At 52.0% G+C, this 13,992-nt stretch overlaps 2 protein-coding genes across 2 annotated transcripts; both read right to left on the reverse strand.

Moving 5' to 3' along the window:
- Positions 1-103: 103 nt before the first annotated feature.
- On the reverse strand, positions 104-11,072 carry pdzd3a (PDZ domain containing 3a). The gene is given in 13 exon segments (XM_007896128.2): positions 104-779; positions 1,516-1,734; positions 3,190-3,386; positions 4,036-4,240; positions 4,990-5,126; positions 5,674-5,875; positions 6,302-6,400; positions 7,241-7,287; positions 7,290-7,352; positions 7,603-7,667; positions 8,126-8,140; positions 8,921-8,948; positions 10,308-11,072. Coding segments are annotated over 13 exon segments (1,641 nt in total). The 5' UTR covers positions 10,324-11,072; the 3' UTR covers positions 104-431.
- Positions 11,073-12,032: 960 nt separating this feature from the next.
- nlrx1 (NLR family member X1) lies at positions 12,033-13,526 on the reverse strand. Its single transcript, XM_042343938.1, has 2 exons — positions 13,265-13,526; positions 12,033-12,773 (listed from the first exon to the last, which is right to left on the reverse strand). The coding sequence occupies exons 1-2, from the start codon at positions 13,498-13,500 to the stop codon at positions 12,461-12,463; spliced, it is 549 nt and encodes a 182-aa protein (XP_042199872.1). The 5' UTR covers positions 13,501-13,526; the 3' UTR covers positions 12,033-12,460.
- Positions 13,527-13,992: the final 466 nt, after the last annotated feature.

Here is a 13,992-nt window from a genome sequence, read left to right on the forward strand (position 1 = left end):
CTGCAACGGGTACAGATAGCGTATAATAACCCTTGCATTTGATTAGAGCGCCTTACACTCACGCCCTCCAGCAGGAGCAGGAGCCTGGGAGAGAGCGACGCCGTTAACCTTTGAGAACAGGGTGGCCCAACTGGCAGCCCATGGACCCGCATCCGGCCCCCGCAGCCCGATTTCATCCACCGCTTCCCCCCCGTGCCCCGTCTCTCCATAACCTGTGAATGTTATGTTATCTCTCTGGAAGGGAAACACAAAAATATTGCTTATGCGACCCGTGGGCGTTTCTCAAATTGGGCGACCGGGCCTCAGCAGCCAAAAGGTTGGACACCCCCGGCTTACAGAACAGCGCCTTCCACTCCCATCCCGGCAGTCGATCACATGCACTCGGCGTGTCCCAATCTATATGTCGTATCCCTTGATATTATTTGGTCGGATCACTTGGATGACCCACTGCCTTTGTCTGTGGCGGTTGTTGTGTTGTTGTTGCTGCTGCTGTTGTTGTTGTTGTTGCTGCGGGAGGTGCTGTCACTGGGAAGGCTCCCATTCCCACGCTGTCTCTCCCCTCCCCCCCCCGGAACCCCGGATGAGAGTGGGATATGGTTTTCCTTGCAATGCCAATACTCGTTCTGGCTCATCACCAGCAATGCCACCTCCTGGCCGCTGGCTTGGATCTTGCACACCACATCTTCGTACGGGCTGCTCTCCACGTTCTCTCCGTTCACTTCCACCAACACATCCCAGTCCCTCAGCCCCGCCCGGGCTGCGACCCCGCCCGCCGCCACCTGCCGGAGAGCCGGAGAATTCATTACATCCAGAGAAAAAAAAAACCCACACGTTTTGGGGCCAATTATTAATGACGTTTAATCTGGATCCGGCTAATAATTTATCAGGTCACACGGGACCTTTCAGAGCTCTTCAGTTCACAACTCACACCCGGACAGAGATTTGATGAGCAATGATAATAATAATGATAATCCTTGCATTTGATATTCAGATTATACTGTAAAAGTGTAGTGACTGAGTATTTTGTGGGAGAAACGCGGCAGCCAATTGCGGTTGCTACCTTGCCTTGTGCAACACCCTCCGCCTCGCCCCTCCCTTGCCTCCCTCAAGCCATGTCTCAAGATCCTCCTCTTCGACCGTGCCCTCGGACACCCTCCAACCCCCACTCTCCCGGCCCTCCACCCCTCCTGATCCCAACCCCCAGCTCGGGTCCAAATCCCTGACCGCCCAGCGCTTTGGGACGTCCTCCTGACGTGAAAGGCGCCGTGCAAATGTAATCTGTTGCTGTTGTTGAGGCAGGTCTGGAAGGAGCAAGGGGGAGGCGGGGGAGCGAAGCGAAGCGAAGGGACTGTAGGAAGGGGTTCCCAAAGGAGGGGGGCAAAGCAGAGGGATTCGGGGATGGAGTTCCAAAGGCAAGGCAGCAACCCTTCACTGTCCAGTACAATGGGACGTCCTCCCGACGTGAAAGGCGCTGTGCAAATGCAATTGTTGTTGTTGTCGGGGGCCGTGTGCTACCTGTTTGATGTAGGTCCCTGTCTCGTCTGCGATGCTGTAGACTTGGAAGCCAAATCCCTCGGAGTTCTGCACCAGACGCCCGAACCTGGGTTTGGGGGCTGATGCCCCCTCCCCTCTGTTCTCTGTCGCACTCTCTTCATCTCTCGCCTCTCTCCTTCCTCTTTCTCTGTCCTCCTCCCGCTGCTCACCTTGAAGGGCAATTAAAGGGGACAACCCCAGCTGTGCCAGAAGGAAAAATGTCCTTTAACTAAAGGGACAGTCCAGTCACAGGACAAGTAATGACACCCCAGCAGCGAAACTTCCTTTCCAAAGAGTCTGTTTAAAATCATTCCCCCCCTGTTAGAATATACACTTTTTGTACACTGCTAGAATCATAATAGATGTTGTGAATGGGTTAACTTTTAAGTTACGTGTGGGGGACAACTGGACTGACAGTCATGGGATAGGACACATCTGGTTTTCTCTGTTTTTGAAAGAATAACGGACGGGGGCCGGGGGTCACCTCTTATCAGTAAATGACAACAAACCACAGAGGTAACGGTCCAAGGTACCGGTCGACATAGGATCTCGACTGAGCAATAAGTCGCTAGATTCTGACAGGGCCGAGCGACAGAAGGCAACCCTCAAGAATAGCCACTAATGAGCGAGTTGCTTAAACTGGAGGACCTCGGTACCATCCCGGGATACTGATAAGGAATAACCAGTCACTTAAAAGGAATGTGCTAATGATCCCACACCACAAAATAATGAGCAGCAGATACAGCCCTAAACTGATCAATCCTCTATCTTAGACAATTAAGGACAATGTGTACGTGTGTGAGGCACATACACCCCATGAGGTGCTCACGTGAACCCGGCATGATTTCGACCGGGTGATCTAATGTGCGCACCATGATTGGATGACCATCGGTATAAGAGTTCCGTTAACTTTGTGAACGGGGCCGTCCCGGGCTGCGGAGACAAGGGTACGGGAGATGGGGCCGTCCCAGGCTGCGGAGACAAGGGTACGGGAGATGGGGCCGTGGAGACAAGGGTTCGGGAGATGGAAGACTGAGAGCTAGAAACACTAAGACTGAGGATATCAGATGGAAGACTGACAGCAAGAAGAATCAAGCTTGTGTGCTGGAAAGACAGTGTTAAACTCGAAATATCTACGGTGGTATTGTTCTGTTATAAGATCTGTTGATTGTACCGGCCTTTGGTCTGACCCATCGGGATATTGGAGAATAACGAACGAATAATAATGAAACAGTCTGATATCTGGTTAAAGGAATTAGCGTTATTTCCTTACGGATTTGGCTGATTTTATTTTCTAACAACTTGGGATTGGGAAGGATACTCTGAATCAATACACTCGGCAGTTGACGTGTTTATGAGTCCGGTACGACCGTAACTAGTAGATAGTTGGGACGGTGGCCGTGCCTGCGGGCAATTAGCCGAGTGTATTAAAGAACCAATATAATCCATTCGAGCGAGTGTCTCTTATTTGGATTTTCTTACACACCCACCCACTCCCTCGCCGCCCCCCGCCCCCCCAACCCAAACCCTTTGCCCTGCACAGCCTGGCACTCTCCCCTGCCTGGTACCCAACACACAAAGCCTTGCCCCCAAACCACACAGCCCCGCCTCCAGCGCCAGCCCCAACATGACCCTCGCTCCCGCAGTCACACTCACACGGGTGAAGAAGGCGTCACCCTGGGGGTCGATGACGGTCAGTGTCACGCTGTCTCCGCTTGCCCGGATCATCGTCACTGCGGTCTCGTGTTCCACCCCCTCCAGATTCTTCCCGTTCACAGCCAATAGCCGGTCTCCGTCCCTCATCCCACTGGCCTCGGCCGGGCTCCCAGCGTCCAGCTCCCTCAGGTACTGACCTGCCCGGAGGGAGGGGGGGAAATTACCATCAGCGACCGACTGACCGGACCCACCCACCGCTCCCCTCCATCCAGTCCCTACCGCCTCCCGCTGTCACCCAACAGATCGCATTCAAGATCCTCTCTCTCGTCTTCAAATAATATTATTATTATTATTATTAATAATCCTTGCATTTGATACAACGCCTTTTCATGTCATCAAGACATCTCAAAGCGCTTCACAGAATATGCCGTAAAGTGATTTGACTGTATATTTGTGGGCGGCAGCCAATTGCGCACAGCAGCGTCCCCACAAGCAGTCGTAGAATGAGTGACCAAATGATAATTATTTTTATTCAGGTCCTCGCACCTCCCTACCTCTCCGACCTGCTTGTCTCAAAGGCGTTATATCAAATATAATTATATATCATGACACCCCACTCCACTACCCTCTGCTCGGCTGCTCCACCATTGGAGTCCACACTTCCACTCTCTTCCCCCAATCCCTCTGCCTTGCCTCCTCCTTCCCCTACGTCAACTCGTGAGCTTCCTCTTCCACCGCACCTCCTCCTGACTCGGCTGCGTGCACCGCCCACTGTCAAGCGCTCTGGGATGCTGCCCTGCGTGGGGCACTGCGTCAATGCCAGTTGTTGTTGTTGTGAGCGCTCACCGATCGTGCCTGTCTTCCTTTCCTCGGCTTTGAGCAGGAACCCGAAGCCGCTTGAGCCCATGAGCAGGTGGAGGCTCCGGGGCCTGAAGGCGACGTGGCTAAAGGAAGCCATGGCTGGCACCACCGTCAGCCCTTTGTCTCTGTAATAAGCCACCGTCCTCCTGCCCGCCACCAGCAATGTCACTGCCTCCCCGCTCTCTTTGATCTGTGAGAGACCCGAGAGAGCAGCTCCTTACACCAGCATCTCACCAGCCTAAACCTCAACCAGCCCCAGGCCTCACCCCCAGGCCTAACCCCAACCAGCCCCAGGCCTAACCCCAACCAGCCCCAGGCCTAACCCCCAGCCCAAACCCCAACCAGCCCGCAGGCCTAACCCCAACCAGCCCCCAGCCCAAACCCCAACCAGCCCGCAGCCCAAACCCCAACCAGCCCGGAGCCCAAACCCCAACCAGCCCCCAGCCTAACCCCCAGCCCAACTCGCAGCCCAAACTCATCCAGCCCCCAGCCCAAACCCCCAGCCCAAACCCCCCCAACCAGCCCCCAGCCCTGCCCACCAGACAGTCACTATAAATAATAATCCTTGCATTTGATACAGCGCCTTATCACGTCTTCGTGATGTCTCAAAGCGCTTCACAGGATACACTGTAAAGTGTAGTGACCATATATTTTGCGGGCGAAACGCAGCAGCCTGTTGTGCACAGCAGTGTCTTAAATTTTTTTGGAGAGTTTATTACCGCTAGAAAAGCAATCTGCCAGTCGACTAACAACTGGGACTCAGCCTGGTTTGGAGACTCGGTGGTGGGTTTCTGTGTGTCGGATACTCGACCCGCCCTGTTGTTTTTACACAACGCCTCAACACGTCGAAACATCAAAACCCGTCACTGTGATTCCACTGTAGTGACTGTTTCCTTGCCTGGTTTGCTAGCACAGTGAGAGGCTGCTCTGCCAAATTACCCTTTTGCTGACTTGCAGGTACGTACAGTCCTCCACATTCTCCCCGTTCACCTCGATCAGACGGTCGTCTGTCTGAACCAAGGCTTTCTCAGCCTCCCCCGCCTCCGTCACCGTCAGCGTGAAGTGTCCTCGGATACCTGAATTCACACAGAGACACACCACACAGTCACACACACCACACACACACAAAGACACACACACATGCACAGCCACACAGAATCTGAAGTCAATAACAACAAATTGCGCTTACACTGCACTTTACACGCAGCGTAGGGTCCCAGAGCGCTTGACAGTGTCGGAGCACAACGCCAAGCCAAGGGGTTGTGGGGGAAGTGAAAGTAATGTCGTACTCCATGTAAGTACAGTCGAAGAGGAAGGTCTTCAGGCGCGACCTGAAGATAGGGAAGGAGGGGGCAAGGTGGAGGGAGAGAGTCCCAGAGTTTTAGTGGCTGAAAGCACGGCCACCAATGGTGAAACAAGGAATGAAACAAAGCAGGAAGCCACAGCCAGTTGTTGTTGTTGTTGTTGAAGAGGAGGATGGGGAGGGGGGGGGGGCGGGGAGGGATGTGGCTGAGACACAGACAGACAAATGGCCACCATTAGTGAAACAGGTCCGAGATCTTGGGTTGGGGGAGTGGAGGAAGGAGAAAAAGCGAGAGGGAGAGCAGGAAATTAGTCGCAAACCTTTGGAGGGACTCAGCTCAAAGCCGAAGCCTCGCGGCCCCCTGGTGACGTGACAGACCCGGGGTGGGGGGACGGGGGTCCCGTTGTCCGCCTTCACCAGCTGTGGGATGTCCACATGACACGCCCTCGCCTCCTCGTAAGCGACTCCCTCCACCACCAGCAGTGACACCTTGTTCCCGCTCTGTCGCACCTTCTCGATCACCTGAGAAAAGAGACAGAGAGAGAGAGACCATAACAATAATAACCCTTGCTTTCAACATAGCGTCTTATCTCGTTGATGAGACGTCTCAAAGCGCTTCAGAGGATACACTGTGTAGTGTAATGACTGTTGATTTTGTGGGTGCAACGCAGCAACGTCAAATGCACACAGCAACGTCCCACTCACAGTCGTGGATTGAGTGACCACATTAATTATTTCTTTCTTTTGTTTTTATTTGGAAGCTTTGAGACACTTCCCCTCCACCCCACCCTCTCTTCAAAAAAAAACCAGCAACAACAACTTGTGCTTTTACACAGCGAGGCAAGGCGGGATGCTGACATCACGATGGGAGGGGGGTCACAGAGCTCGGCAACGACTTGCGATAAGGGGGAATGTATCCCCTTTCTCCCCCCTCCCCGCACCCCATACCTGACTATGCTCCATGTCGGCCACAAACTCCCCGTTGACCTCCAGAACCCGGTCAGCGTCACACAGCCCCACTCGCTGGGCATAGCTCCCCCACTCCACCTAAACCAGCGCAACGACAATAATAATTATTATTATTGTAATAATCCTTGCATTTGATATAGCCGACAATTCCCCACCCCCCCCCCCCCCCCACCAAATAAAATTTGGTCACTCGTTTGACATATTCAAAATAATTGGCAAACGAACCAGATGGGAGATAAAGAGATTTTTTTTAACAGTAGGAATAATAATAATGATCCTTGCATTTGATACAGCGTCTTATCACATCTTCGAGACGTCTCAAAGCGCTTCCCAGAATATACCGTAAAGTTGTTACCGTCTGAAACACACTCCCTGAAAGGCTGGTGGAAACAGATTCAATAACAACTTTCAAAAGGGAATTGGATATATACTTGAAAAGGAAAAATTTGCAAGGATATAGGGAAAGAGTGGGTGAGTGGGACTAGTTGGCAGCTCTTCCAAAGAGGCTGTACGGGCAAAATGGGCCAAATGGCCGCCTTCTGTGCTATAAGATTCTATGTGGTTCTATTCTACGATTCACTACTGTTGGTGGGACAATGCTGTGCGGACTTGACCGCCACGTTTCGTCCACAAAATACATAGGCACTACACTTTACAGGATATTCTGTGAAGCACTTACACAGAATATACCCTCAGGGGTCTTCTCCTGACATGAATTTGGGGGAATTGTTGGCCGGGACATTGGGAGAGAGTGAGAGAGAGAGAGAAACTCCCTTCTCTTTTCGAATAGCACAGCAGGAGATCTTTAAAGTCCACCTAAACAGGCAGTCCCTCTGTCTCAGGACATCCTCTCAACCTGGAAAGCGCTGCGTAAATGTCATTTGTTGTTGTTGTTGTTCCCCTTCCCCCCCCACTCACCTGTCGGATGATGTGACCTTCCTTTCCCACCTCTGAGCGCAGGTAAAGCCAAACATCTCACTCTCCTTCTTGCTCAGAGCACAAACTCTGGGCTTGAGTGACATGGCCGTCTCTGAAAGGAAACCACCGATCACATTGCCTGGCAAACAACGTCTCCCATTGATTGACAAATTATCAGAGTTTCACTGTGACTCGTGTCACACAAGGCTTGTGTGGGTCTGTGTGCTCGTGCCTCTGTAGGCGTCCTGTCTGTGTTTGTGTGAGTGAGTTTGTGTGAGTGTGTGGGTGTGCGAGAGAGTGCGTGTGTATTTGAGTGCGAGTCGGAGAGTTTTAAGCTGCTGTGACAGAGGGTTTACCGTTACCCAGATCATCAGTGATCACAAGCGCCGGGTTATCAATTCCTTCCTTTGGATTAAAAGTAAATTTTCTGTAAAAATAAAGAGAATAAAAAAAAACAGTAAATTTCCATCTTGGTATTGCAGCAACTTTTTACAGTTTTTACAGCGAGTGTGTTGGATCATGGACACCAGGCTACGTGTGTGTTTGCAAACAGAAATGTGTGAGTGAGTGTATGTGCGTTTTGAGTGCGCGTGCGTGTTTCAGTGTGTATTTGAGTGTGTGCGCGTGCGCACGCGAGCGTTTGAATGTGCGAGAGTGTATGCCTGTATGGCCTGTGCGCATCTGTGTGGGCGTAGGTCCGCATGTGTGCACGTGTTTCCTGCAAATACGACGCGACATTTGTCTACCCAGTCACTACACGTGACAGTGACCGGGTGTGAAGCGCTTTGCGATGTGTCGGTATGACAGGCGCCGGAGCAGAAGCAGCGAGTGATGAAGAGAATATCAGAGATAAAGAGCGGAGACACTGAAAGGGCAATGATGGACCTCGAGGATGTGCACCTGCAAATTAAACACAAGAACAACAAGCCAATGATGATAAGCTGTCACACAGCACAGAGTGAGAGAGAGAGGAGAGAGAGAGAGACGTCTGGTAAACAGACAGCCCACACTCAACACAGACAAGCGTACAGACAGACCGATAAAAGCGGAGACACTGAGAGGGCAATGATGGACCTCGAGGATGTTCCGATGCCAATTGTCAGCCTGAGGTACTGGGGTTTGGAGATAAAGAGTGAGGGAGAGCGCGAGCAAAGGAGATTTACGGCCTCTGTAACACACACTCGTGTCGTGAGAGTTCATGTGAAGCACTGAACAGAAGGAACTCTGGTGTCAAGAGTCCTCTGGTCAAGAAATGCAGAGTTGGGGGAATGCGCCACATCCTCTGAGGTATCACCCCATAGCACGAGATGTTAACTCGAGGATCCGTCTGCTTTTCCCTGGTGATTCGGCCACAATTGCCATCCCCCACCACACGCCCGTTCTGCCAACAATCAGCCGAGAACTTCTGTGTTCAATTCCCGGCAGAGGGCGAAACCTTAGGCAAGTTTCCTTACTCCACACAGAGCCTAATAATAATCCCTCCAAAAACAAAACAATAATGAATTGGTCATCTCCAATCCACGACTGTTTGTGGGACGCTGCTGTGCGCAATCGGCTGCCGCGTTTCGCCCACAATATACGGTCAATTCACTTTACAGCATATTCTGTGAAGCGCTTTGAGACGTCGAGGAGACGTGAAAAGCGCTATATCAAATGCAAGGATTATTATTATTAACTTACGGGGAGATAGAATCGGTGTCCTCAACATCTGCAAATTAAACACAAGAACAACAAGCAACGGGTGATAAACTGTCACACAGCACACAGAGAGAGAGAGAGAGAGAGACAGACATCTGGTCAAACAGACAGCCAGACACAGACACTCACACAGACAGACCGATACGACACACACACATGCGCGCGCGCGTACACACACACACACAAAGAGTCAGACAGATGTGGGAGGGAATGTGAATGCATAGTGGCTTACAAAATTTTTAAATGGGATTGAAAAAGTAAAGCCAGATCATTACTTTCGGATGCATCAAGACAGGAGAACAGGAGGACCCAGGGTTACAGCTGTAGAGGGCAATTTCAGGGACAGACACCAGGAAGTATTTCTTTACCTAAAGCGTAATTAACAAGTGGAACAGGATTACAAGGAAGGGAGGTTGAGGCCAGGTCAGTGGGACTCATTTACAAAGCAGCTCGATGTTGCGATGAGGGAACGGTCAGGCGGGGGATGTGGAGGAAGGAGATCAGATGGGACGCAGGGGCTGATGTGATCTTGTGTGAGTTAGGGGTGTGTGTGTGTGTGTGAGAGAGTATGTGTGAGTGAATGTGTGTATGTGTGAGTGGATGCACGTGAGAGTGAAAAAGAATATGTGTGCGAGACTGTGATAGTGTGTGTGAGTGTGAGTGGAAAGGCAGAGAAATGAGATGTAAATAAATAAATGTTCTTTTTAGCAATAAACCTGCCGGACTGGCTTGATGGGTTTGACTGGCTTGAGGAGCTTGAGTGGTTTCCTCCTGGACCTTAAACAGTGACTGGATAGAGGGTGGGATGGGGGAGAGATAGAGGGCAAACATCAACACAATTCCCCCCCACCCCACAAGACTATGATAAGGGGTCCACAAGGCAGCTTCTTACACACACTTGGTACAATCTTTCGATGCACAAGCTTTTTGGAGCGGGGTGGGGGGTGGGGAGGTGTGTAGGAGGAAGTAAATCTGTCTTTATTATAACTTTATTAATGATTAACAAACGTTTCAGATTACTTGTTAAACAATAAGCTCGCCTCTAAATTTTCCATTACTCTTGCATTTTTCTTTCTGTGTCTCGCTCGCTTGTTTTCTTGCACGCTAACTCATTCACCTACAGACACACACACACAGACAGAGACAACACAGGTGCATGTACACACACAGACAGACACACAGGTGCATGTACACTCACACACACACACAGGTGCACGGACGCACACAGGTCTATGTACACACACACACCCACACACACAGGGTGCATGTACAACACAGACAGACACATACACACATACAGTAAACATTCAGCTGTAACTTCAGTGCCTGGTGAACGAGGGATTGGAAAAGTAGAGAAAGAGAAATGTACCATTTGTTTGTTCCATTTCAGATGGGATTCCAGGTTCCTCCCGAGCTGAAACTGAGCTTAGTTCCCTTCGCCACGTCGAGACGTTAACTGAGCTCTCTCTCTCTCTCTGCTCCAGCTCTGACTGGCACGGCCGGTGATTTAAACTTTAAATGCAGAATGTCTCGCTCTCCCTGTGGCACAGGAAGTGTCCGCTTGAGAGAGAACTGGGAATAACTGCTGTGTTTGGAGCGAGGAACAGGTTTACAAGGTTTACCGGATCAAACAAACACTGGCTTCAGTCTACAAACCTTTCCTCTATCGAACCCCAGCCCTCCACAAACAACCAGGTAACCAGCCTGACTAGCCAATACCTCAGCCCTCACCTAACAGGCAAGCTCCCACCACACTGCCCGGGCTGTGACAACTGGTGCTGCCAAAACACTGGCTAGAGAGACCTTAATCAACTAGTTACTGAATCATTTCCCTCCCACACTCTCTCATTCTATCCCTCCCTTTCTCTCGTTCTTTCCGTCCCTCTTGTTCACGTCCACCTCTCTCACGAAAAACACCAGCAAGCAAATCAAAAGACACTGGGTTTAGTGTTTTTTTTAAAAAAAAAGATTTTTTTGAATGTGATTTGTTTACCATTTGATTGCTTTATACCGATTTGCTCTAAAAATACCTGCGGTTTTAGCGGAAGCAAACGAGATTGTAAGATCGTTTCGGATGAAGAATACCCTTTGCACCCTATCTAATCTCATCCCTCCAGAACACCCGCCCACCCTACCACCCGTCCCTCCCAAAATCGCAGCATTGAGCTGCTTTAAGAAACTCCCTTCTCTTTTCGAACAGCGCAGCATGATCTTTAACATCCACCTGAACAGGGCACAGACTAGGAGCTCGGTTTAACATCCGAAGGACGGCACCTCTGACAATGCAACACACACACACCCCAGGGCTGCAATGGAGCGTCAGCTTAGACCAGGGAGGTCCAATTGGCGGCCCGCGGGCCACATCCGGACCCCCACTCCCCCTACATTTCACTTGGACCCACTCCCTCCATAACCTGTGAATGCTATTGGAAGGGAAACACAAAAATATTGCTTATGCGGCCCATGGGGGGTTCTCAAATAGGGCAACAAGACCTCAGCAGCCAACACCCCCAACACTGGCTTAGACAATGTGATTCCAAGTCCCTGACGTGGGGGCTTGAACCCACAACGGTCTGCCTCAGAGGTGAGAGTGCCACCCACTGCGCCATCTTGCTATAGACCCGAGCAAACTTGACGAGGAAGATACGAAAAACTGGATTCATTTATTTTTTTAAAAAAAATACAGTTCGGTTGACTTGTGCGCTGGGTCACAGGGAAACCCAGAATGACTTTTTTGATCAACTCTCTTGAAACTTGTTGCTCTTCCCTTATTCCCCCCACCACCACCCCACTTCCTCCCCCTCTCTCTCTCTCTCTCTCCCCCCCACCCTTATTGCCTCGCCCTTAAATTCAGAAAAATATCTGATCCCAAAGTGTTAGTGAGGTGAGAAGGAGAGACGTTTCCTCAAGAAAGAGATTTGTGCAGATTATTGCTGACTGTGAAAATATATATATATAAAAATACCGTACGTCCCTGTACCAACTTGCGGCCACACAGTGAAGCCTCACTGGATTACTGCTGTAGAATAGATCCCCCAATTCCTCAAGGTGCATGTGTGTGTGTGTGTGTGGTGTGTATTTGAGTGTCCGAGTGTGTTATGTGTGAGTTAGTTTGTGTGAGAGTGTGCGTGTGTGTGTGTGTGTGTAAAGGTAGAATAATAGAGGGGTGAAAACACCCACGGTGTGAAAAGGGGGAAATTTAGGTTAGATTCTCTTGGTTTCATGAACATTTCAGGAAGGGCGAGGAATGGAGCCAGCGAGGTGGTAACTCTGGGCCCATTGTGGCCTGAATGGAAACGACCCTTCCCTCCAACTCCCCCCCCACCCCCACACGCTGGTCCGAGTGTAACTGAGACAGTGGAACGCTTCGGGGGGGGGGGGGTAGTGTGAAGGTAGTGTTTTTTGTTATTCAAAGTAGGGACTGGAGTGAGTGAGAGAGAAGGGCTGAGCTGGAATTGGGGCCTATATCTCTCCCCCTCCACTCTCCCTCTCTCCCTCCGTCTCCCTCTCCCCTGTTTTTCTCTACGCTCCGCGTTCGATCTTCTTCAGTAACCGCCTGACTCCGTACTCCACCCGCAGGAACTTGACTTTCTTCCACGGGTTCCACGTCTGATGCCGGCCTTCGCTCAGGTCTTTCCGGAAGAGCGCGAGTCGTTCGGCGATGAGTTGCCGGTCCCCGGCGGGGCTGCGCTCCACGTTGGCCAGGACCAGGGCCCAGTACGCGGAGATGTCAACGCCGTCCGTCACCGACACCAGCACCTGCACACCGTCCCGGCCCGGCCTCAGCCCCCGCAGCCTGGCCTTGCTGGCATCACTCAACTCGTTAAAGTACAGGCTGGAAGGCAACACAGTCCCTTACTCCCTTACACAGCAATAACGTGCAGTCCTGTAACGTAGTATCTTCCTCTATCGCTCTGCCTCGCCCGACTCCATCTCTATCTCCAGATCGCACCCAAAGACCTTCCTCTTTGACTGTGCCTATGGTCAGCTACCCCACCCCCCGGCTCAGCGTCGTGCTCCGCTACTGTCAAGCGCTCTGGGACGCTATCCTGCGTGAGTGGGGGGGGGGGGGGGGGGGAGTGAGGGGCTGTGTAAATGCAAGTTGTTGCATTTCCCGGTTCGGGGCAAAAGCTTAGACAAGTTTCCGGACTCCACACACACGCCTCTCCAGCAATAAGTAGGAATCCAAGTTGTGTAAGTCAATTGGCGGATCGCTTTCCGTGGGGGAGAGGAGTGGGACGGAGGGAGAGTGTTGTGAGTGGTGGGGGGGGGGGGGGGGAGAGTGGCGTTGAAAGCTTTGGTGCTGACAGGGTGGGGAACACTTACTGGACTTTCTCCAGGGTCGGGTGTTTCTTGGCGACCTCCATTAGCCGGAGTGCGGCCTGGTCACTCAGCTGGTTGTAGGCCAGGTTCAGCTCCTTCAGGTGAGTGTTGGCCTCCAGGTGTCCAGCCAGAGCTTCCACCCCCACATCCCCCAGGCAGGTGCGAGCGAGCGACAGGTGCGACAGGGAGCGGTTCCCGGCGATGGCGGCTCCGAGGCACTGCACAGCGGCCTCCGACATGGGGTTGTCACAGAGCCTGGGAGGAGAAAAGGGAGGAGGTCACGGCGTTGGCATGACCACAGGCGCGCAAAGCGTCTCTCACCGCATCGTAGAGCTCAGGAGGCTTTCCGCCCCCATCATGTCTCCTCTAACCTCGGGAACTCCCTCCCTCTGCCCCTCCATCTCACCCCCTTCTCTTTCTCAGTCTCCACCCCTCCGCCTTGTCCCCTCTCTCAGCCTCCACCCCTCCGCCTTGCCCTCTCTCAGTCCCATTCGTGCTCTCTACTGCCTCCCTCCCAGTCCCCTCCGCCTTGCCCCCTCTCTCTCAGTCCCACCTCGTTGCCCCTCTCAGTCCCCTCGTGCCCCCCTAGTACTGCGCCTCTCTAGTCCCCACCCCTCCGCCTTGCCCCCTCTCTAACCCTACGGAGAGCGGAAGACTGAACGGAGAGCTCTATCAGAGAGAACGGGCAATATGGGATCCTTTCCCCTCCTGGTGAGAGCGAGCGAGCGAGA

This window comes from Callorhinchus milii, unplaced genomic scaffold (assembly GCF_018977255.1).
Source record: "Callorhinchus milii isolate IMCB2004 unplaced genomic scaffold, IMCB_Cmil_1.0 Scaffold25, whole genome shotgun sequence".
NCBI classification, from domain to species: domain Eukaryota; kingdom Metazoa; phylum Chordata; class Chondrichthyes; order Chimaeriformes; family Callorhinchidae; genus Callorhinchus; species Callorhinchus milii.

Bases quoted from the DNA above. Each gene is read 5' to 3' on its own strand.
- nlrx1 (XM_042343938.1), bottom strand. From the start codon at position 13,500: ATGTCGGAGGCCGCTGTGCAGTGCCTCGGAGCCGCCATCGCCGGGAAC. The intron at 12,774-13,264 runs GTAAGTGTTCCC...GTTGCCTTCCAG, and splicing joins CCGACCCTGGAGAAAGTCCA to CCTGTACTTTAACGAGTTGA.